Raw genomic sequence first — 25,905 nt, 5'->3', positions numbered from 1 at the left:
CCATCGTTCACTGAGAAAAGCACCTGTATATCATCACCACAGATCATAGAGTTTACATTTAATGATCTTAAAAATGATGAAAAGGGCTGAATGTAGATGACAAAACAACAACAATGCAGAACCCTGGGCATGCCATGTTGCAAATGCTTTTACAAAAAAACCTGTGGCACTAGAGACAACTTTAAAATTCAGCTAGCTAAGAAAAAACAAAGAAATCAAACATATGATCCTGAAATCCTAGAATTTGTAAACAAGACAACAAAACTGAGTTGACAGCAACAAATGCTATCAAAATATCCAGCAGCATCAATACAATTTGCCCAGTCCCATCTACATGGCATTTCACAGCATCCAATACTGAAATTAAAAAAAAAAAAAAAAAGATTTCAATATTATGATTCTTGCAAAATCCACATTGGTTATTATCCAACAAATGATAGTACTCCAAATAAAACTTCTAATTGCCACAATACACATTTAATTTTCCACAAATGCAGGATCCACATTCAATTTCTTAATGATCAGTTACACCACTGCTTTAAAAAATATTTAATTATTAGAATACTGTGCCAAATTATGACGACAAAATATTTCAAGTAGAGCGAAGTTACTTACCTGTAGCAGGTATTCTCCGAGGACAGCAGGCTGATTGTTCTCACTGATGGGTGACGTCCGACGGCAGCCCCAGGAATGGAATCTTCCTAGCAACAAAGCTTGCTAAAGCCCTCGCGCACATATGCGTGCACCGCGCATGCGCGGCCATCTTCCCGCCCGTAGCGCGAACGTGCCTCAGTCAAATTACAAGCAAAGACAAGGGAAGACACAACTCCAAAGGGGAGGTGGGCGGGTTGGTGAGAACAATCAGCCTGCTGTCCTCGGAGAATATCTACTACAGGTAAGTAACTTCGCTTTCTCTGAGGACAAGCAGGCTGCTTGTTCTCACATATGGGTATCCCTAGCCCCCAGGCTCACTCAAAACAACAAACAGGGTCAATTGGGCCTCGCAACGGCGAGGACATAACATAGATTGACCTGAAAAATAACAACTGAGTGCGCAGCCTAGAACTGAACAAAATGGGCCTAGGGGGTTGGAGTTGGATTCTAGACCCCAAACAGATTCTGCAGCACCGACTGCCCAAACAGACTGTCACGTCAGGTATCCTGCTGCAGGCAGTATGAGATGTGAATGTGTGGACATATGACCACGTCGCAGCCTCGCAAATCTCTTCAATAGTGGCTGACATCAAGTGGGCCACTGACGCCGCCATGGCTCTAACACTATGAGCCGTGACATGGCCCTCAAGAGTCAGCTCAGCTTGGGCGTAAGTGAAGGATATAACACAGTAACATAGTAGATGACGGCAGAAAAAGACCTGCACGGTCCATCCAGTCTGCCCAACAAGATAAACTCATATTGTGATAAAGTCACATCCAGGATAGTTGGGTTAAGGCAGTTTCAGTCTGAACTACAAGTCCCAGAAGGCATTGCAGGCAAGGAGCCAGGGGCGAGATGGAAAACCCGGACTGGACTCCTAGCTGCAATAAGGAAGGACATGGGTGTAAGCTAATAGGAGGTGTAGATTGGCTGCCACTAGGGGGAAAAAAGAGATAGGAAACCCTGTGTGCAGGAGCTCCTCATTAGGCTCATGCTCAACTCAGCTGGTATGGGCGTGTAGAGAAGCTAATGAGTAGAGAATGATTGGTTGCGAAGGCAGAAGCCAGGGATTGATTAGGCAGGTGGGAAGGAGTCTCAGCAGTTCAGTGCAGGGAGAGCAGCAAGGAAGGCGAGAGGCAGGTGCAGGCTGAAAACCCTTGGGCAGGGAGGTCCCTAAAGTACTGAAGTCTTGGAAGTATTTGCAGGCTGAAAATCCTGGGGTAAGAAGAAGTCCATAAAGTATTGACCTTACTAGTGAAGCTGTTGCAGGGGGAATCCCTTGGGTGTGAGAAGTCCCTAAAATATGGAGCTCATTATGAGGGTGAAGCGAGAGAATAGAAGTATAACTGCTGCTTGGTGATTTAACTATGATGATGAATTGAATGGACTGCTGCTGTTTGGAATTGAACTAATGTTTATGGTGCACTGGATAAAGAGCCTAGACTGAAGCCAACTGTAGCCTATATTGAATCCTGACATGTGCTAAGAGCCTTCTGCTTAAAGGGGACTACTGGCCACACACTTTCAGGTGGCTTATATGTGTTTAAGATTGAAGATGAATGCTGCTGTTGGAACTGTGTACTAGAAACCTGCATGGAATAAAGTCCTTGAGTTTGAAGCTACTATTGGATATCTATTTCTTCATTGTACCGGAAGCCTGTGGCTAGAGGAGATTGTTCTATCCCTGGCTGCACAAGAGAGGAGCCTGGTTACAATATGTACTACTTTTTGTGTATACCCTACCTTGATTTGTACCTGTCCTCTTCAGGGCACAGACCGTATAAGTCTGCCCAGCACTATCCCCACCTCCCAACCACCAGACACACCTCCCACCACCAGCTCTGGTACAGACCGTATAAGTCTGCCCAGCACTATCCCTGCCTCCCAACCACCAGCTCTGGTACAGACCGTATAAGTCTGCCCAGCATTATTCCCGCCTCCCAACCACCAGCCCTGGCACAGACCGTATAAGTCTGCCCAGCACTATCCCTGCCTCCCAACCACCAGCCCCGCAACCCACCACCAGCTCTGCCACCCAATCTCGGCTAAGCTCATGAGGATCCATTCCTTCTGAACAGGATTCCTTTATGTTTATACTACTACTAACTATTTAACATTTCTAAAGCGCTACCAGGGTACAATTAACAAAGAAGGACAGTCCCTGCTCAAAGGAGCTTACAATCTAAAGGACAAAAAGTGCAGTCAATCAAGATTGAGGCAGTCTAGATTTCCTGGATAGAGGTACAATGGTAGGTGCCGAAAGCAACATTGAAGAGGTGGGCTTTGAGCAAGGATTTGAAGATGGATAGGGAGGGAGCTTGGCTTATGGGCTCAAGGAGTTTATTCCAAGCATAGGGTGAGGCGAGGCAGGAAGGACGGAGTCTGGAGTTGGCAATGGTGGAGAAGGGTACTGAGAGGAGGGATTTGTCCTGTGAGCGGAGGTTACGGGTAGGAGCATAAAGGGAGATAAGGGTAGAGAGGTAGTGAGGGGCTGCACTTGTAGGTTAGTAGGAGAAGCTTGAACTGTATGCAGTACCTGATCGGAAGACGGTGAAGTGACTTGAGGAGAGGGGTGATATGAGCATATCGGTCTAGGCGGAAGATAAGACACGCAGCAGAGTTCTGAACGGATTGAAGGGGGGATAGATGGTTAAGTGGGAGGCCAGTGAGGAGTAGGTTTCAGTAGTCAAGGCGAGAGGTTATGACAGAGTGGATGAGAGTTTGGGTGGTGTGCTCAGAGAGGAAAGGGCGAATTTTGCTGATGTTATAGAGAAAGAAGCGACAGGTCTTGGCTGTCTGCTGGATATGGGCAGAGAAGGATAGGGAGGAGTCGAAGATGACTCCGAGGTTGCAGGCAGATGAGACGGGGAGGATGAGGGTGTTATCGACTGAAATAGAGAGTGGAGGGAGAGGAGAAGTGGGTTTCGGTGGAAAGACAATGAGCTCGGTCTTGGCCATGTTCAGTTTCAGGTGGCGGTTGGACATCCAGGCAGCAACGTCGGATAAGCAGGCCGATACTTTGGCCTGGGTTTCCGCAGTGATGTCCAGTGTAGAGAGATAAAGCTGGGTGTCGTCAGCATAAAGATGAGAGTGGAAACCATGCGATGAGATCAGGGAGCCCAGGGAGGAGGTGTAGATTGAAAAAAGAAGGGGTCCAAGGGCAGATCCCTGAGGAACTCCAACAGAGAGTGTGAAGGGGGTGGAGGAAGATCCATGAGAATGTACTCTGAAGGTACGGTGGGAGAGATAAGAGGAGAACCAGGAGAGAACAGAGCCCTGGAACCCAAATGTGGATAGTGTAGCAAGAAGTAAATTATGATTGACAGTGTCAAAAGCAGCGGATAGGTCGAGGAGGATGAGGATGGAGTAAGTGACCTTTGGATTTGGCAAGGAACAGGTCATTACAGACTTTAGTGAGTGCCGTTTCTGTCGAGTGTAGAGGGCGAAAACCTGATTGAAGTGGATCGAGGATGGCATGAGAGGAGAGAAAATCAAGGCAGCGGCTATGATCGGCGCATTCAAGTATCTTGGAGAGGAAGGGTAGGAGGGAGATGGGGCGGTAGTTGGAAGGACAGGTAGGGTCTAGTGATGGTTTTTTGAGGAGTGGTGTGACTACAGCCTGCTTGAAGGAGGCAGGGACAGTTGCCGTGGAGAGAGAGAGGTTGAGGATATGACAGATGGGGGGGTGACAGTAGGAGAGATGGTGTTTAGTAAGTTAGTGGGGATGGGATCAGAGGAACAGGTGATGCACTTCGAGGAGGAAAGAAGGTGGGCGGTTTCCTCCTTGGTGATATCAGGAAAAGAGGAGAAGGTAAACTTCCATCACAGACTGAAAAGGAACAGAAGGGCACACTTCCCTGTAATTTATCCAGTTGCAAACTATGCCAAAACATTTCACAGGACCCCACAGTCATCCACAAAGAAAAGATATTCAACATAAAGGAATCTTTCACTTGCTCATCTTCCAATGTGGTATATATCATTCAGTGTAAAAAATGTAACGAAGGATGTTATATTGGAGAAACAGGCCAGATGCTTAAGACAAGATTCAATTTACATAGACATCACATGAACAATACTGGTGCCAGTAGGGCTCCCACCCCTGTTGGTCAGCATTTTACAGGACCAGGACACTGTACCAGTGATTTCACAGTGAGAATCCTGAAAGGTAACTTTAAAACCATACAAGAACGTAAGATCTTTGAAGTCAGAATGATTGAATATTTTAACACCCAACAGAAAGGACTTAAGGATCTGGGTTTCCTAGCCCATTATAAACCATAAAGCTGTAATTCTCTGTTGATCACCCCTCCCCTATCCACACCCATCCTGTTAGAATATCAATGATATGCTTTGATGTCCCCATGCATACCTCCTACCCACCCCCACCCTCCCACCCTGTCAGACTGTCATAGTAATGCTTGAATGTTTTCACTTATATACACTGTCAGCTAGCACTTTTGCTTATTTCCGATCTGACGAGGAAGGGCAACCTTCGAAAGCTAATCAAGAAATGTATTAAGTTATGTCCAATAAAAAAGGTATCATCTTATTTTCTTTTCCATGTTTTATTTTGTTTGATTTCTATTGATAACCTTAAGTTTGATCACAAACTTCAGATTTGGATAAGCATATTACTAATGTCGCATCAGGCTTCTTTGCTGTTCAACAAATTTTATAATAGTTGGCCACATAATATTTGACAGAAACAGTAGTTATAGTCAGTTTGTGCAATAAAAAACACATACTAATAAAATACTAATAGATATACAAGATAATAAGTATACAGTAGGAATACCCAATCATCTAACATGCTAATATTTAAAACAGTACAACTTTGGGGAGGAATTATGTGAAAATAATCTTAGCTGTTTTTGATCAAATGAGGCTGTATTTCTTCTAACAACGGCAGAAAACCTACCACCAGTTTTGCAACTAACGTCAGCTTCACAAGCCATTTCAGGTTTCTGCAGCCAAAGCACCTTTACCTAAAAGAGAAAACAGAGGTGTTACCCAGAGTAAACAGAAGATTGCTAAAGCACATGCTTCCAAAGTAGGGAGTTGCACGGGGACAGAAATCTTACCCATCCCCGCCCGTCCCTGCTGGAATCTTACCCATCCCCACCCGTCCCCGCTGGAATCTTACCCATCCCCACCCATCCCCGCAAATATTTAACCCATCCCAACCCGTCCCCACCCGTCCCCGCAAGAATTTAACCCATCCCAACCCATCCCTGTAAGAATTTAATGGTACATAAAAGAAAATTCCAGTCAGCTCCCCCAGTCTCTCTCTGGATTTGAGCCACAGCACTGTAGGCAAGGAAGGAACGGACGCTGGAAGTTGGAACACTCTGGTGCACACATGTAAGACTTGTCTCCAATTCACTTGCACTGGAAGTTGGAACACTCTGGTGCGCACATGTAAGACTTGTCTCCAATTCACTTGCACTGTGTGCTGAGAGGTCGCCACATGCACGCGCCAGTAGGTCAGGTGACATCTGATTCTCGTGCCTGTGTCAGAGCTGAGGTCTGTGCACCAGCCTGGTAGCAAAGAGGATTAATAGTAACATAGTAAGTGACAGCAAATAGACCTGAACGGTCCATCCACTCTGCCAATAGTCACACTCATGATCAAGTCATCATTAAATCAACAAGTGTGATATTATATACTTGATTATGGTGTTTCTTTCGTGTTTCTGGAACAAAGACCACAGAAGTCTATCTGTCCCTATCCTTATGTTCCAACTACTGGAGTTGCCATTGAAGCCCACTCCAGTCTATTGATCTTCTCATTTGTGGGACACAGACCATAAAAGTCTGTCCAGCACTGTCCTCATGTTCCAGCCACTGAAGTTGATGTCTAAGCCCTTTCCACCCATCCTACACCAGATTGCCATGTATGAGACACAGACCATACAAGTCTGCCAGGTATCAGCCCTAGTTCTTCACAGCCAGAGTCGCCATCTAAGCGTTATTTGACACATCCACACACATGCAGCCATTTAAGGTTAGGTTTTATGTAACTTCCATTTTCTAATTAGAGATCCTCTGTTCATCCCACACCTTTTTGAATTCCGTCATCATTTGTGACTCTACCACCTCCTTAATGGAAGACTTTCCACATTTGTGCTGTTAACGCAAGGAAGAAGAAGAGGAGGAGGAGAAGACAGCACTCAAAGAAATTGGTATTCGGTAGATGAGAGGCTGGTGCAGGTGCAGCTTACACTTCTACGAGAAGACCGCAGAACTGCTTCCATCCCCGTGGGAACCCCGCAGGAACTGCCCCGTCCCCGCGGGAATCCCGCGGGTTCCGCGGGATTCCCGCGAACCCCGTTCCCGTGCAACTCTCTATTCCAAAGTAACAGATCAAGGAAGAGTAGCAAAATGTTGCACAGCATGAAATATACTGGCCCTGCTGCTTCAGAGGTAAAGAAAATTGTAGACAAGTTTATAATTTATATGCATTTTCTTCCCATACTTTTCTTTCTTCAGCAGATTCACAGTATTTGATCAGACTTTGGACTGTTTCTTTCCCTTTGAATTGGATTTATAGGCGGTCGGTGGCCCTACCGTTTAGGGGGGGGGGGGGTAAAGGGGCGGGGTTAGGGGTGGAGCTTACATCCATAATTGTCTGACAACACAGAAAAAAAAAGTAAAAATAAAATAGTCACAATTAATACCTTTTATTAAATTTAGATATTAGATATATGTATATGTCAAAGAATAAAGTGGTTGCTCAAAGCATATACTAACCACTATGCACAAATTTGTGCAAACACACACTCAGAACCTTACTGTACCATAAATATATTACACTGTGCAGACCCAAATACACCAATATACCACCCATACGGAAAATGCAGACCGTCAACAGGTACCCGGTCAAAATAACCCCGACAACATAACCCCAATAAAAAAGCTCCAAACAAAAAAAGTTCCCGACTTAGTCCCTGACATAACAGCCACTGTCAAAACGGCCTGCCCACAATATAACCCTTGACAAGTTAGCCCCCCAACAAAAGGGCTCGATCAGGCTGCCCAGAATATGGGACTGCATTTTTTTCCTAATAACCTTACCTTGCCAATCAGGATAAGGTTGGTAAGACTATGAAAATGACGACAATATTGGTTTTGTTTTTTTGTTTTTAAATTAGCATGTTGGTAGAAGAATAGTTTCTTTAAATAGCAGAACAGATCATGAATACCAGTTTGTTGCTATAGAATTTTGCTTATTTATATATGCTTTATGCAATTGAAAGCTGGTAGGAATCTTTATCAGTGAAGATTTCAGTTGTAGTTTATTATATTTTTTTGTGATGTGTTATTTTTTTCTTAGAGGGCTGTATTGTTAAGAGGGCTGTTTTGTGTAGAGGCTATTTTGTCAAGGGTTGTTTTGTGGGAGGGGCCCTTTTGTCAAGGGCTATTTTGTTACGGTGTGAAATGTCGAGGATTATTTTGTTACAAGGCTGTTTTTGTCAGGGCTTTTTGGGGGGTTCTTTTGTCAGGGCTCTTATGACTGGGTGCCCCGTCAACAATATGAAACAAGGAATCATAATATCACAATTCTCAAGTAGAGCCACAAAACACTCTTTGAGGGTGGATAGCGTTCACAATGAGCTCCTTTTATTAACGACCATATGTAGATCCTTCAAGAGGTAGTGTGTCATGATAGGCTCTACACCCTTTCTGATGTTTTGGTACCACCTCAGTAAGGCCAACACACAATCTCTCCACTGCAAAACACTATACACAAACTTGTGCAAAAACACACTCATAACCTTACCAAACCATAACAGCACTAATTCCAAGGACAGGATGAGCTACAACCTTATGCGTGGAAAGGCAGCACTGTAATTACACCGGGCTCTAAAACACCAGTACACAACCTAGTGAAAAAACAAAACAAAACGGGCTGCAAATACAACACACTAGCAGAATACTGCACCTTGATCACACATGAAAAACACATGACACAACAGATATGAAGGCAAAATATGAACGCAAAATACTGAACTGGAAAGTTACCACAAGAAGTCAGACTCAGCATTCAGCAATACCAGAAAAATTGAAACTTACATGAAAAATATCACAGATGCACATTTCCAAAAGCTGACATATTCCAATTAATAAATTCTGAATAAAATAGTTTTTTTCTACCTTTGTTGTCTGATCATTTAGTTTTTCTATTCGCTTTGCTCCCAGTGTCTTCTTTCCATTTGATATTTTCTTTCTCACCATGTCCACCATTCTCCTGTGTCCTTATGTGTCCTGTCTACCATCTGTAGCCCTATCCCTATCCTTTCTCCAGTTTCAGCATCTGCCCTCAAAGTGTTCCGATCCAGCCCTTAAATTCACCAATTTCCCTTCCATCCATATCCAGCATTTCTCCTCACTCCCCTCCCCTACATCCATGTACATCTACTTTCCCTGTCTTCCCTCCTCTCCATCCATGTCCAGCATTTCTCCTCTCTCCCTTCCACTCCATCCGTGTGCATCTCCTTCCTTCCCTCCATCCTTGTCCAACATTTCTCCTCTCTTCCCTGCCCTCCACTCCATCCATGTCCAGCATTTCTCCTCTCTTCCCTCCCCTCCATCCATGTGCATCTCCTTCCTGACTTCCCTCTCCTCCATCCATCCATGTCCAGCAACGCTTCATTCTCCCCTGCCCTCTCCTCCATCCACCCATATCCAGCAAATTTCCTCTCTCCGCTGCCCCCATTCATCCATCTATATCCAGCAATTCTCCTCTCTCCCCTGTCCTCCCCTCCTCGCCATATTCAGCGATCTCGTCTCTCCCCCTGCCCTCCCCTCCCATCCCATCCATGTCCAGCGATTTTCCCTGCCCTTCCTCTGCTCCCCCTGCCCTCCTCTCCGTTCCTTCATGCCCCACCGCGCATTTAACCCTTTTATTTTCAGTGGCAGCGACGGCAGTGAAGAAAGCACTGCGGGCTCGCCTTCAGTTTCTCCCTTCCCTCACACAGTGTCCCGCCTTCTGTGATGATGTATTTCCTGTTTCCGCGAGGGCGGGACACCACAGTGGGGGGGGGAAGGGAGAAGCTGGAGGCGAGCCCACAGTGCTGTCTTCTTCACTGCGGTCGCAGCCAATGAAAATAAAAGGGTTAAACGCGCGGGGGGACAGGAAGGAACGGAAAGACATGATTATAGGTTGACGAAGTGAGGAGCTGGCGCCACGAGTGGGGGGATGGACGCCGGCACGAAAGGTGGGAAGATACAATTTTGTTTTCAAGGAGGAGGCAGCCAGGGGAAGGTAACGGTTGGGCTGGGGAGGCTAAGCCTCTTATACACGGCACCTATGATTGGATTAGACTTGCCCATGACCACAAGGAGCAGTAGTGGAATTTGAACTTAGCTTCCCTGGTTTTCAGCCTGCTGCTCTAACCAGAAGACTACTCCTCTACTCCCCTGAACTATTTAGGACTCTGTAGGCTTTTATGGAACAAAAGAATTAACCAAAGATTATGCAATCAGGGCTGTACTAACACTATATCGGCCACTAGTCAATACACATTTTTGGCCCTGAACATAGATCCCTGTTTATCTCTTTTCACAATGCTTCCACATAGCATGCTCTTCCCCATCCACCCAAACCCAGTGGTGTGCTGGAGCCGCCTTGCACCGGCTTGCAAGAGCCGGTTGTTAACATTTTTTACAAACTTGCAAGCCGGTTGTTCCTGAGGGCGAGCCGGCTCTCCCTCCTCCCTCCTATAGGGTCCATCCGTCCACTCGCTCTCTCCCTTCCTCCTACAGGGTCCGTCCGTCTGCTCCCTCCCTCCCCCCTACAGGGTCCGCTCCCTACCTTCTCCAGTGAATTCTTCAGGGCAGGCAGTCTTGCTTGCCAGCTGCCGTTGCTGACCCTCCCCCGCTGCCAGATCGCTCTTTAAAAATGGCCGCCGAGACTTCCAGCGGCGGCCTCGTGAGACTTCTGCTGGTCTTGGAGGACGCCCTTGTAAGTCTCGGAGGCCATTTTGAATAGCGATCTGGCAGCGGGGGAGAGTCAGCACTGGCAGAGGGCAGGAAAGACTGGGAATCTTTCCTGCCTGCCCCGAAGCATCTGTTGGACAACCTCGGTGGCTGGAGGAGGGAGGGCAGGGGAGAGAAGGGAGTCGCTGGGCATGGGTGGCTGGAGGAGGAGGGGCAGGGCAGAGAAGGCAGTCGCTGGGCATGGGTGAATGGAGGGGAGGGCAGGGGAGAAAGAAGAAATGCTGGACATGGATGGAGGGGAGGGAAGAGTGAGGAAGGAGATGAGATGAGGGGAAGGAAGAGAGGAGAAAAACTGCACATGGATGAAGAAAATAGACCACCAAACCCGCCTCCCAACCACCAGCTCTGGCACAGACCGTATAAGTCTGCCCAGCACTATCCCTGCCTCCCACCACCGGCTCTGGCACAGACCGTATAAGTCTGCCCAGCACTATCCCCGCCGCCCAACCACCAGCCCCGGCACAGATCGTACAAGTCTGCACAGCACTAGTCCCGCCTCCCACCACCAGCCCCAGCACAGACCGTATATGTCTGCCCAGCACTAGCCCCGCCTCCCAACCACCAGCTCTGCCACCCATTCTAGGCTAAGCTCCTGAGGAGCCCTTTCCTTCTGCATAGGATTCCTTTATGTATATCCCACGCATGTTTGAATTCCGTTACCGTTTTCATCTCCACCACCTCCCGCGGGAGGGCATTCCAAGCATCCACCACCCTCTCCGTGAAAAAATACTTCCTGGCATTCTTCTTGAGTCTACCCCCCTTCAATCTCATTTCATGCCCTCTCGTTCTACCGCCTTCCCATCTCCGGAAAAGGTTTGTCTGCGGATTAATACCTTTCAAATATTTGAACCTCTGTATCATATCACCCCTATTCCTCCTTTCCTCCAGGGCATACATGTTCAGGTCCGCAAGTCTCTCCTCATACGTCTTGTAACGCAAATCCCATACCATCCTCGTAGCTTTTCTTTGCACCACTTCAATTCATGTTACATCCTTAGCAAGATACGGCCTCCAAAACTGAACACAATACTCAAGGTGGGGCCTCACCAACGTCTTGTACAGGGGCATCAACACCTCTTTTCTTCTGCTGGTCACACCTCTCTCTATACAGCCTAGTAACCTTCTAGCTACGGCCACCGCCTTGTCACACTGTTTCATCGCCTTCAGATCCTCAGATACTATTACCCCAAGATCCCTCTCCCCAACCGTACCTAGCAGACTCTCACCGCCTAACACATACGCCTCCCTTGGATTTCTACTCCCTAAGTGCATCACTTTGCATTTCTTCGCATTGAATTTTAATTGCCAAACCTTAGACCATTCATCTAGCTTTTTCAGATCCTTTTTCATGTTTTCCACTCCCTCCGGGGTGTCCACTATGTTACAAATCTTAGTATCATCCGCAAAAAGGCAAACTTTACCTTCTAACCCTTCGGCAATGTCACTCACAAATATATTGAACAGAATCGGCCCCAGCACCGATCCCTGAGGCAATCCACTACTCACCTTTCCCTCCTCCGAGCGAACTCCATTCACCACCACCCTCTGGCGCCTGTCCGTCAACCAGTTCCTAATCCAGTTCACCACTTCGGGTCCTATCTTCAGCCCATCCAGTTTATTTAAGAGCCTCCTGTGGGGAACCGTGTCAAAAGCCTTGCTGAAATCTAAGTAGATTACGTCTATAGCACGTCCATGGTTCAATTCTCCGGTCACCCAATCAAAGAATTCAATGAGATTCGTTTGGCACGATTTCCCTTTGGTAAAACCATGTTGTCTCGAATCTTGCAACTCATTTTCTTCCAGGAAATTCACTATCCTTTCCTTCAGCATCGCTTCCATTACTTTTCCAATAATCGAAGTGAGGCTTACCGGCCTGTAGTTTCCAGCTTCTTCCCTATCACCACTTTTGTGAAGAGGGACCACCTCCGCCGTTCTCCAATCCCTCGGAACCTCTCCCATTTCTAAGAATTTATTAAACAAATCTTTAAGAGGACCCGCCAGAACCTCTCTGAGCTCCCTCAATATCCTGGGGTGGATCCCATCCGGTCCCATGGCTTTGTCCACCTTTAGTTTTTCTAGTTGTTGATACACACTAGTGTTTGGAATATGTTCACTTTGAGAATCAGGTGCTCAACATTAAAAGTTTATATTTATTTACGGCATTTATGGCATTTTATCGCATATTAAACATGAATTAGATTGTAACCTGGGATCATTTATTTTTTTTCCCCTGGAGTAATGCATTGCCCCCACAGGCTCTCTCCCCGGCTATAGCCATCTCTGCAATTTGGGGGGGGGGGGTGCAGAGGGGGACGGGGGGGGGGGGCGCAGAGGGGGACCGGGGAGAGAGCCTGTTGTTAAACATTTATCAGCACACCACTGCCCAAACCCCATCTCTGCCAGAATCTTTGAACACTGCATTCTCCCAATATGTTTCCTCTCCAGATGCATCGGGAAAATGAAGGGCCTAGCTGTGAAAATATTTCTTCACAATAAGGGTGGTGAATGCTTGGAATGCCCTGCTGATGGAGGTGGTGAGGACAAAACAATAATGGAATTCAAAATGGAATAGGATAAACACTCAAAGCCAAAAAAAAAAAAAAAGCACCTTTATATAGTTTTTTTGGGGTCATATTAAGGATTTGATGAGCATTTAAACTGGAGGTTTATTAAATTGATTTTCCCATATGCCTAAGCACTGCAGATTTTTCTCTCATGATTAGGTGTAAATAGGAGAGTTTTTCTCTGCAGTGTAAGGTAGGTGGTGGTAGCCGATGATGAATGTCAGTCAGTGGTGTCCTAATTTATATAAAGGTACCCTGGACGTATGAGGCTATATATTATTAAATGATAATATAGCAGTTCATTGTCTCATCTATATCCTGTTGATTTGGAGCAATTAGAGTGAGTTTAAGTTCCTAAAGACAAGTCCATAAACCACTACTAAATGGACTTGGGGAAAAATCCACAATTCCAGGAAAACATGTATAGAATGTTTGTATGTTTGGGAAGCTTGCCAGGTGCCCTTGGCCTGGATTGACCGCTGTCGTGCACATGATGCTGGGCTCAATGGACCCTTGGTCTTTTCCCAGTGTGGCATTACTTATGTACTTATGCCAATGGTACAGTTGGTGAGGCCTTATTTGACATATCTGATTGTGGCAGTCCTGCTTCTGAAAGGATATACACAGAGTAGAAGTGGGTCATAGAATTAGAAAAATGGTATAGAGTCTACACCAAAAGCTCAATGAACTGAGGCTTAAGGATCCACGTATGCCTACCAAAGAAGAAAAAGGGGGGATACGATATATATGATTTACAGTCTTAGCTGCTTATAATCTTCTTCAATAAGGCAAGGTATAAGAACCAAGATGGTGTCTGAGTAAAACGTAGTGGGAATAGCTCCCATTTCAACTGACATAAAATTTTCCTTTTTTTCTTACCTTAAAACCTTTCAATGCCAAAACACAGAAAAAAACAGAAGGATTACCCTCCTGCTCAGCCTGTGACTTCTTCACGGCGTGAAACTGTAATTACAGCATTCATGGTTCCTGCTGCAGGAATGAGTCTGACATGGACAGTGAGGCATCATTGAGACCATCTGGACCGATTACCCCCTTTCCTCTGGGGAGATTGCTGGAGACATTGACCTGGCAGATGGAAGGACCCTTCGAATATATCCGAGTTTCTGTGCTGATGAGCCAAATGACTATGGAACTCATACCAGCGTTGTTGGTGGTGTTGGGGGAGACAACACCGCTATCGGCCTGAAGATAGGACCCAAAGTGGTGAACTGGATTAGGAACTGGTTGATGGACAGACGCCAGAGGGTGGTGGTGAATGGAGTTCGCTCAGAGGAGGGAAAGGTGAGTAGTGGAGTGCCTCAGGGATCAGTGCTGGGGTCGATTCTGTTCAATATATTTGTGAGTGACATTGCCGAAGGGTTACAAAGTAAGGTTTGCCTTTTTGCGGATGACACCAAGATTTCCAACAGAGTGGACACCCCGGAGGGAGTGGAAAACATGAAAAAAGATCTGAAGAAGCTAGAAAAATGGTCTAACGTTTGGCAATTAAAATTCAATGCGAAGAAATGCAAAGTGATGCACTTAGGGAGTAGAAATCCAAGGGAGACGTAAGTGTTAGGCGGGGAGAGTCTGATAGGCACTGACGGGGAGAGGGATCTTGGGGTGATAGTATCTGAGGACCTGAAGGCGACGAAACAGTGTGACAAGGAGGTGGCCGTAGCTAGAAGATTGCTAGGCTGTATAGAGAGAGGAGTGACCAGCAGAAGAAAGGAGGTTTTAATGCCCCTGTATAAGATGTTGGTGAGGCCCCACCTGGAGTATTGTGTTCAGTTTTGGAGGCCGTATCTTGCGAAGGATGTTAAAAAAATGGAAGCGATGCAAAGAAAAGCTACGAGGATGGTATGGGATTTACGTTCCAAGACGTATGAAGAGAGGCTTGCTGACCTGAACATGTACACCCTGGAGGAAAGGAGGAACAGGGGTGATATGATACAGACGTTCAAATATTTGAAAGGTATTAATCCGCAAACGAATCTTTTCCGGAGATGGGAAGGCGGTAGAACGAGAGGACATGAAATGAGATTGAAGGGGGGCAGACTCAGGAAAGATGTAAAGAAGTATTTTTTCACGGGTAGACGCTTAGAATGCCCTCCCGCGGGAGGTGGTGGAGATGAAAACGGTAACGGAGTTCAAACATGCGTGGGATATGCATAGAGGAATCCTGTGCAGAAGGAATGGAGCAGGTGGGGGGAAGAGGGGGTGGTGGTTGGGAGGCGAGGATAGGGGAGGGCAGACTTATACGGTCTGTACCAGAGCCGGTGATGGGAGGCGGGACTGGTGGTTGGGAGGCGGGAAATACTGCTGGGCAGACTTATATGGTCTGTGCCCTGAAAAGGACAGGTACAAATTCAAGGTAAGGTATGCACATATGAGTTTGTCTTGGGCAGACTGGATGGACCATGCAGGTCTTTTTCTGCCGTCATCTACTATGTTACTATGTATGTTACTATTGCTGGGAATCTGCAGCGGTGAAATTGTGGAACAGTTGAGTGTGGGCTCTGTGGCCTTGGAAGATCAGGCAGCTTTAGTTCCCCTCAATCTGCTGGTGAAGTCAGCCAGCCATGGATGCTCTGTGGAATGCCCTGGAGAGCCTACGCAAGGCTTGCTTTAAATTTGTTACAATTTTGATGTAAACTTAGAGATGAACTTACAGCAACAAGTTACAAAAATTGATAATGAGGAGAACTTGACTACAGAAGTAAATACAGTTGCTCAACAGGTGGCAGATAAAATATTAATGATGAGGAAGATAGAAAACTTGGAGAATATGCATAGGAATTTAAATTTAAGATTTCTGAATTTTCCAGTACAATGGGACCTAAGGAACATTTCTATAAGTTTTTTACATCAGTTTTGAAATTGTCTAAGACTAATATGTCTCCTGTTCCAAAAATATATTTGACTCTTTCAAAATCAGAGACAGAAACGGTAGGTGATGGAAGATTAGCATTATGGAAGGGGGTCTGGATGTTTCTGGGCTCCTGGAGACATCTGAAACTGAAATAACTGGTTGATCTACCTTATTGGTCTCTATGGTGTTTCTTCAGGATAAAGAATTTATTTTGAGATTAGGTAAAGAAACGTTTCCTTTATGAGAGAAAGAGTGCTTGTATTTCCAGATGTTTCTAGGTGGATGCAACTTAGGTGGAAGAAATTTCTGGTACTTCAGTTATAGATTTAGGAGCTAGTTTTCAGTTGTGTTTTCTACATATACATATACATATATATATATATATATATTTTATTTCCTTATATGAGCATTCATAACTGCTATTTTTTCTCTAAGGAAAGGTATCTCTAAGCCACTTCCTGCTGCTCCTTAGTCATTAAGGTACTTTGAAAGTTATTAGCATCAAGTACTTACTCTAATTTGTTCTTAGTTTATTTCTTTAGTCTTGTTTCCAGCTTCCTATGGAATGTTTTTTTAATCATGATTCTCCCTTCTACATGGGGACTGCAATATATGACTTGTTTATGATAATTTCTTAGATTCTAATGTAATTAATTAATTTCTGTTTAAAGTTTATTCTTTGATTGTAATACAATATATGTGAATTTAATAAAAGCAAGGTATAAATGCAAGAATGGCTTATATTAGAGACATTTGATTATCACAAAGATAAAGATAATGCACAAGAAGAAAATATTTTTGAGTGGCAAAGAAGTTCTAGCCAGAAGTCATGGTATCGGGCTCTAAATGGGTAGGAGGGACTGGATGACTCAGGTATATCATTGGATACAATAGCTCCTCATGTAGAAAGAGTGGTAGATGTATGGATCAACCTCCTTGGGAAGTGGTTGTGGTTGGAACAATAATAGAATTTAAGAAAATATGAAATAAGAGAATCCTTAGTTGTGAAGAAGAGCAACCCAGAGAATGACTAGGTTCTATGGTATTGTAATAGGAAAGAAACTGGGTAGAATGGATAGGCCATATAGTCCTGAACTGCTACCATATTGTGTGTTTGAGAGTAAAGTTATCCTATCATAATAGTTCCCTGAACATAACTGTAATCCCTGGGCTAAATGGACTTCTGAGAGGAGTAGTGCTTTCAAACCTTTCTATTTGGGATCCAATGAATACACTTAAGACAACGGTGTAAAACTTTACTCAACAGCTTAACTCAAGATTTTGGCCAATCACATCAAAAGTATAAAGTAACAGAAATTTTATACCAAGGCAGCAACGCAAAAAATTATCAGGCTGATATTGAAAGAAAGTAATACTTTTGGCAGCAGCTTGTGAACTGTTATCCTTTTAGTTGATGGCTATAACACTGGATCTAAATTATCCTTATTTTTCTGCTTGTAGGCAAAATTTCACACAGATCTGAGAGGGGATGGTGGCTCTCAACCTTCATTATTTTAGAATATGGGCTAGAGACTTCTACTTTGTCTCTCCACTAGACTTTGCATATGTAATTCTGTATACATGTTTGTGGCTTCTTGCCTATATCAAATATTCCACATCTGTTTCTCTGATTTGTGCATGGAGGATAGGATATAGGAATTCGACAATGAGATGTTCAGTTAGTAGCACTTGCAAGTCTTTTATGTCATATTATATGTCACTGTTTGGTGAAATCTGCTTAGCAGGCTATCCTTGATGATATTGCTAATCTTTCTTAATGTTATGGAGGTCTGATGAGATCATCATTAGGAGGGAAAACAGAGAGAAGACAAGAATGAAAATTGAGGTGGAAAGCAGGGAGGGGCGGGGCGCCTGGAGATCTGAGGAGGGAGGGAAGGAGGGGGCCCTGGAACCTTGCTAGCGCCCGTTTCCTTTCTGTTGGAAACGGGCCTCTTTTACTAGTAATATAATAATTTAGCCTTATAGATCAGCATTAATAAGTCTGCCAATACAAATATATGTGAACCAAACAAAAGTAATGGAACATATAATTGATCAATCATCTATTGTAAATGGATTATTGGAAATTCTTACCAAAATATTCTTACTCGTGATTCTCCAGAGATGAGTGTATAGCCAAAAAAGACGGAATACAATGTCTAACATAAAAACGACAGTATAGATGGATATTCAATAATAAGTCAGCATTAATAAAACAGATGTTCAATATAAGCAAAGATGGCTAATGTTGGGCATATCATAGATTCAGCCTTCCAAATATATTTTTGATTTGTAGTAAGTGTGGTCATAAACGATATGTATTTGTTTTAAAATATTATTGAAAGAGCAAACCGCACTTGTATCATATATCAGATATATATTGATAGCAGGTATTATCAGTGGTCGTAAGGTTTCCAAACCTATTGTCAGTATAGGAGTCCACGACAGGGCTGCAAAAGGCTACAAACAGGCGTATTTTCAAAGCACTTAGACTTACAAAGTTCCATAGTAACCTATGGAATTTTGTAAGTCCAAGTGCTTTGAAAATGAGCCCCAAAGTGTATTTTGAATCTTAACCCAACATAGCAACTTAACGTTAAGCTTGCCAGTATCTGCATTGTAGACGGGTGAAAGCCGTGGTACTTATTCTCATACTTGGTTGAGTATAAAACAAATCCTGACAAATTGTTCTCAATCGGTCGTTACCTTAAGATATACAAATTAGAGTAAATTAGAAAAAGAAAATCTTACCTCTAAGGTAGGTAGTGACTTTAAGCTCACAGAGCGCTATCAGCAAAAGAACGCTGTCAGTACATAAAAGCCCGCCAAAAAATGGGTGCATGCGCATCAGCTTCTGTTTAAATTGAGCAAAATTGAGCACAAGCAGGGTGGCACAGGTTCAGAATTTTCCCCTGCTTTGGGGAGAGCTGTTCTATCTCAGCACAGTTTGATGACATTTTATTTATTGTGTGCCCAATTCAATCCTGTTGGAATAATGTATTGTATTTTACATGCATTGTCTGTCAGCTATTATTTCTCTGTGATTACTCTGTGATGTGAATTGCCTAGAGAGGTCACAGCTATGCAACTTCCTGTGGGTGTGATTAGGCACAGCACATGGAGCTCATGATCTCTCCTAGCCTGAGGATCTATGGTGTGAGCATCCATTACCATCTAAGCACATGGAAAGAGCTGATAATCCAAATGTATAGTATTATGTTTATATAAGCCTGTCTGAATATAATCTAACTACAAACTGTGAGTAAACAGATGTTTTGTTACTTCAACTTTAAAGTGACTCAGCAGTGAATTATTCTGGGGTGTATGTGAGAGAGATGAAGAAAAGAAATTAACATTTCTAAAGCTGAAGCTGTGTGTATAAAATCTGCTAATTATTTACTACAAATAATCCAACAAAAGGGTTATGGGCCCAGCCCAGGAATTGAAAAAGGGAGAAATATTACCAGGCAGTGAAAAAGCCAAATTTTTCTCTTAAGTTTTAAAAGAAAGATTCAGTCTGTCTCTCTCTCCCCCCACACACCAAACAGGCTACAAAATGGCTGAGGGAGGAAATTCACCATTTTTCAACTCTCTCAAGGTGCCTAAATTAACTGAATTTAATTATCAGCAGTGGGAACTAAGATTCAGATGTCTCCTTCAAGCAAAGAAATTAAGTATATGTTTAGACCAAAACAGAACAGCTGAAAATATGGCTGAATGGGACAATGCAAACTATTATGTGAAGTGCATGTTTTTGGAAGCTCTCTCAGAAAAACAAGCCATATTAGTGGAGGCAAAAGATACAGCAAACGAAATTTTAGATAAACTAAGAACTATGTATGCAACTACATATGCAAAACAGCAACCAATTTGGTTGGCAGAGTTAAATGAGACCAAATTAAGGGATAAAAGTAAATGTAATGATCACATTATGCATCTTATGTCTTCATTTCAAAAGTTAGAACTTTCTGGAATTTCCATGTGTGATGCATTGAAAAGAGCATTTCTTTTTACCTCACTATCAAAGAAGTTTGATGTTTTTAGGTCTGTAAATGAAGCCATTGAAGGGCAATCTTTTGAACAGGCAGCATCAAAACTGAGGCAGGAATGCATAATTAATGATTCTGAGGAGATGTGTTCTCAAAGACAGTCAGAGAGAAATGAAACAAATTTCTTGGCAAAGAACAGAGGAAGGCGGAGCTATGGGAAAACTCCACCCAAGGGCAAGCTGATTTGCTATTCATGTGGAAAGGAGGGACATGTATCTAAATGGTGTAAGGAAATACAAAACACCCCCTCTAGCTCACCTAAGCCAATGGAACAAAAGAATTTTCCAAGCAATGATAAACATAAGAGCTTTCTAATGGTAGAAAAATCTTTGACTATGGTAAATAATAATTCAAATGAAAGTACTTGGATTTTGGATTCGGGGAGCACATGCCATTTAACCAATTGTAAGGATTTCTTTCAGGAAATGAGTCCAGAAGAAGGTATTCTTAAAACTGCAAACGCAGGGACTACTCAGATCCAAGCAAAAGGCATTGGATTCTTAAAATGCAAAGTGTCTAATGAAGTTAAAGAAATTCCTGTAAGTGATGTCTTGTATATTCCCCAAGCAGTTTGCAATATGCTTAGTGTATCTACATTAGATAAGAAGGGATTTGCAATTCATTTTGAAAACAGTAAGTGCACAATCTCTAAAAATGATGAAGTGTATGCTGAAGCTTTTATGCATAATGATGTTTATAAACTGAGCATTTCAGGTGAAGCCTCACATATGGCGCAAGTAAGGAAGAATGATGGTAAATGTAGTCTGGAAATCTGGCACCGCCGCCTGGGACATCGTGATTTTAAGGTGATCCAGGATCTTTACAGTAAGCAACTTGCTACAGGCATTCAAATGAGTGCAGATACTGGTAAAATGGAGAAATGCATAGACTGTGTTACTCAAAAAGGTGTGAGACCCTCATTTCCTGCATACACAGGAAATAGGAGTAATAAAGTACTGGACTTAATACACAGTGACTTATGTGGACCGTTTAATATCCCATCATTGGGAAATAACAGATTTGTGCTAATATTCTTGGATGATTTCTCTAGATACTGTGTGGCCTATTTGCTGAAAGAAAAAAGTCAAGTCACAGACATGCTGAAGAAATACGTAGCCATGGTGAGCAATAAATTTGAAAGAAAACCAAAGGTTCTTCAGACCGACAATGGTGGTGAGTTCACTTCACAAAGCATGCGCACATTTCTAGAACAAGAAGGCATTCAGCATATCACAACAGTAGCTTATACACCAGAGCAAAATTCTGTTGCAGAGAGAAAATTTAGGTCACTTGTGGAAATGACCAGATGTATGCTGTCAGATAGCAATCTCCCTAAAAGACTATGGGGGGAAGCCATTCTCACAGCAGTGTACCTACAAAACAGAATGCCAACTAAAGGCGCTGAGCGCACACCACATGAGACATGGCATGGTAGGAAGCCAAACCTGTCACACATAAGAACATTTGGAAGTACAGCATATGCTCATGTACCAAAGCAAAGAAGGCATAAGCTGGATTCCACAACAGAAAAGGGCATTTTAGTTGGCTATGCTCCAGGACACAAAGGATATAGAATTTTGAATCTGAAAACTGGCATTGTTGGCATAAGACATGTTACATATTTTGATGAAAACAAAAGGGTTGATAAAGGCTGGATTATCCCAGATGAGCCTTATCATCCAGAATATGAAACTAGAACCATAATAGACATGCCAGTATATATAAATGCCATACCAAGGCAGATGTCTGAAAGCAACTCATCTGTATCTAACGAGGAACAGGCAGAAGAAGCAGACACAGAAAGGATCATTGCAGGAGACAGTACAGTTGGAGAAGGGGAATCAATTGGAGAAGGACTCTCAGATTTAGAGGATGCGGAAAGGTCAGACCAACCTGTTGTCAGACGCTCATCCAGGGAAAACAAAGGTGTTCCACCCCCAAGACTGTCTTACCTAACAAAGTCAGCAGAAGCTCAAGAGCCCTTAACATGGGATGAGATTGAGAAAATGCCAGCAGAAGAAGCTGCTGAATGGCGTAAAGCTGCACAAGAAGAAATTGATGCATTGGATAAAAATAAGACTTGGATTCTTACAAAATTACCTCCTGGCAAGAAAGCTATAGGATGCAAATGGGTATTCAAGTTAAAAAGGAATGCACAAGGAAAAGTGGAAAGGTATAAAGCCAGATTAGTCGCAAAGGGATATCTTCAAAAATATGGAGAAGATTTTGATGAAGTGTTTGCACCTGTAGTGAAACACACGACAATTAGAACACTTCTGAGCATTGCAGTCTCAAAAGGCATGCAAGTCAACCACATTGATGTGAAAACAGCATTTCTTCATGGAGATATAACTGAAGACTTGTACATGGAACAGCCAACAGGTTTCATAAATACAAAACAAAGACAGCTAGTGTGTAAATTAAACAAAGGTCTTTATGGATTAAAGCAAAGTGCAAAATGTTGGAATGACAAATTGCATGAAATATTGACAAATTTAGGATTTAAGCAAGGTGAAGCAGATAAATGTTTGTACACTAGGTGCAGAAATGGACAATATGCCTACATTTTAGCTTTTGTTGATGATCTGCTCATTGCAAGCGAAAGTGAGCAAGAGTACAAGGACATTGTAAAATATTTAAACCTGAATGTTGAGATAAAAGAACTTGGTAATGTGTCATACTATCTTGGTATAGAAATTGAGAAACAAAATGATGGTTCTTATCTTCTAAGCCAGAAGCAGAAAATAAATGAGCTTATTGAAAGTTTAGGTATGCAAGATGCCCAAGTTGTAAGCACTCCCATGATCACTGATTTTCTGAAGGATGAAACAGTAAGAGAACCTTTACCAGATAACATCCAATATAGATCAGCCATAGGTAAGCTTTTATATCTGACTACCACATACAGGGCTGATATAGCAAATGCAGTAGGAATTTTGAGCAGAAGGGTCAGCTCACCTACCAAATCAGATTGGACTGCAGTTAAAAGGATGGTAAGGTATTTAAAAGGTACCATTGATTGTAAATTAAAGATTTCAGCCAATAGTAATCCAAAACTAATATGTTACTGTGATTCAGATTGGGCAGGGGATCATTCTGATTATAAATCCACAAGTGGATATGTGTTTATGTATGGAAATGTACAAATTTCTTGGGCCAGTCATAAACAAAGTATTGTGAGTCTGTCTTCTACAGAAGCTGAATATGTGGCTGTATCAGAAGCATGCAGAGAACTGATGTGGATTGAAAAACTTTTGCTGGATTTTGGAATAGCTGAACAGAGACCAATCCAGATAATGGAAGATAATCAGAGCTGCATCAGACTGTCACAGAATGACAAGGTTCAGTCACGCACCAAGCACATCGCAACGAAATATCACAACGTGCGAGAGCTGGCGAAAGAAGGGGTCATCAGTCTACACTATTGTCACACCAGTGAGATGACAGCTGACATCATGACCAAACCGTTACCCAGAGAACGTTTTGAGAATCTGCGAATAAAGCTTGGACTTTGTATGAATTAATAATTGCATGACAGTTATGCATGAGAAGGGGTTTGTTGGAATAATGTATTGTATTTTACATGCATTGTCTGTCAGCTATTATTTCTCTGTGATTACTCTGTGACCTCTGATGTGAATTGCCTAGAGAGATCACAGCTATGCAACTTCCTGTGGGTGTGATTAGGCACAGCACATGGAGCTCATGATCTCTCCTAGCCTGAGGATCTATGGTGTGAGCATCCATTACCATCTAAGCACATGGAAAGAGCTGATAATCCAAATGTATAGTATTATGTTTATATAAGCCTGTCTGAATATAATCTAACTACAAACTGTGAGTAAACAGATGTTTTGTTACTTCAACTTTAAAGTGACTCAGCAGTGAATTATTCTGGGGTGTATGTGAGAGAGATGAAGAAAAGAAATTAACATTTCTAAAGCTGAAGCTGTGTGTATAAAATCTGCTAATTATTTACTACAAATAATCCAACAAATCCTGCTTAGATGAAGGAAGCATTTTACCCACAGAAATCAGATCTTAGCTTATTGCTCAGTATGTTCACATCCATTGAAGAAGACATATACATTAACCTACAAAGTGTCAAGGTCAGCTCAGCATTAGGAGAAGGTGGGCCAGAAAACATGTAACGAAAACTATGCATATTTTCCCAGGGAAATAAATATGGGCAGGAAACTCAGCATGCAATTTCTCCCACGTCAATTGACCAAGCAAAAGATGGGCAAACAGTTGCTTAGATTATAGAAATCTGTGTGGCTTGCACTAACATGGGTATTTTAAACTAGTGTCCCCTTAGGATTACAAGTTTTACTATTTTCTTTGTATTGCCTACCTTTATATTGGACTAACTTCATATGTTTATATAGACTGAAGCTGGGGACCACAATGCCATTTTGTTCATTCCTGATACAATACCTTGTATCTAAGGGTATTCCATTTATTGCTGTGCTTGCTTGAATTGTTACTGTTTCAACCTCTACTGGAAAACTGTTCCACATAACTATTACCCCTTCTGCAAAACTTCCTAATGCTACTATTGAGTAAAACCCCTTTGACCTTATCATAACTTCTTGCTCAAGAACTTCCTTTCTACCTGCTTTCTTCTTGAGCAGTATTTTCATATTTGAGTTATTTTAATGTCCCCCTATATCAGTGATGGGCAACCTTTTGAGCTTGGTGTGTCAAAATTCGCCAAAAAACCGAGCATAACTCGGGTGGTGTGTCACTTCGAGATAAAAACCATAATTTCGCGATATTTATAGTTTAAATAACAAAAATGTATAATTGTAATATATAACTGTATTTAATAAACCAAAACCTAATTATTTAACTTACCTGCTTAGTGACTTCTTTGTTCATCTGTCAGTCGGTTTCTTTTGTTGGTCTTGATATTATTTAACTTGTGTGGGGTGCCGTGAACTAAGATAAGTGAGGGGGAGGGGGAATTCTTTAACTAATCTGCCTATTAGTGACTTTTTTGTTGCTGAATTTCATTGGCTAAATCTTCAATTGAAGGTTGGTATTTTGTACACTTCAAGCCCAAGCAAGCGCTACTAACTTCATCTTTCAATCTGTTTCTTTTGTTGGTTTTGATATTATTTAACGCTGAGAATAAGGTTTCACAAAAGTACGTAGAGGGAAAAATTGTGAGTAAAGCCATTGCTATATTTTTCAGGGTGCTAAAAGTGTCTGGTAATCCGATCCAGGCACTCCAAATTTCCTGGTAACTCAGATATTCTCTTAATAATTGCATCTTTATTCTGCATATCGTGAAATAGAACTGGTGCACATCTTAGGAGAGTTTCTTTAATAAATCCTCCCTCACTGAGTGCTTTTCCATGCTGAGCTATGAAGTGAGCAATGCTCAAACTTGCAGATGTTAAATTTGTAGAACCTTTTACAAATGTAAGGATGGAATTAGATTGGCTCTTATAAAAGTGTAGCTGCCTGGAAATGTATTCTTTCCTTTCATCCTCACTTTTTTTCAAGAGCTGGGAATGATTAGTTTCAAAATGTCTATTTATATTCCACGTTCTGCTTACTACCGTTTCAGTACATAGAACGCAAAATGATCTGCCATTTTTTTCTATAATGCCATACATCTCGGTCCATGTCTCTTGAAAGGGTCGGCTACTGCTAATACCACTTCCTTTACTTAACCTTGGTTTTTTATTTTTTGGGTTCTCCATCAGGGGGGCAGTGACAGAAGATAGAATTATAGATAGCCTGTTAGCCCTGCAG

At 42.7% G+C, this 25,905-nt stretch overlaps 1 protein-coding gene across 1 annotated transcript in view; it reads right to left on the bottom strand.

The window, feature by feature from the left end:
• Nucleotides 1-25,905, bottom strand: part of EXD3 (exonuclease 3'-5' domain containing 3) — a 719,658-nt gene that overhangs the window by 570,691 nt on the left and 123,062 nt on the right. Inside the window, exon 3 of the mRNA XM_030206809.1 lies at nt 5,577-5,643. Within this exon, the coding sequence (XP_030062669.1) occupies nt 5,577-5,613 (37 nt within the window). The 5' untranslated portion in view covers nt 5,614-5,643. The remainder of the gene's footprint in view (nt 1-5,576; nt 5,644-25,905) is intronic.

The sequence above is a fragment of the Microcaecilia unicolor genome, chromosome 6 (genome assembly GCF_901765095.1).
Source record: "Microcaecilia unicolor chromosome 6, aMicUni1.1, whole genome shotgun sequence".
Classification (NCBI taxonomy): domain Eukaryota; kingdom Metazoa; phylum Chordata; class Amphibia; order Gymnophiona; family Siphonopidae; genus Microcaecilia; species Microcaecilia unicolor.
Note: the sequence above shows the minus strand (reverse complement) of the source record. Positions and strands in the feature narration are given on the sequence as shown.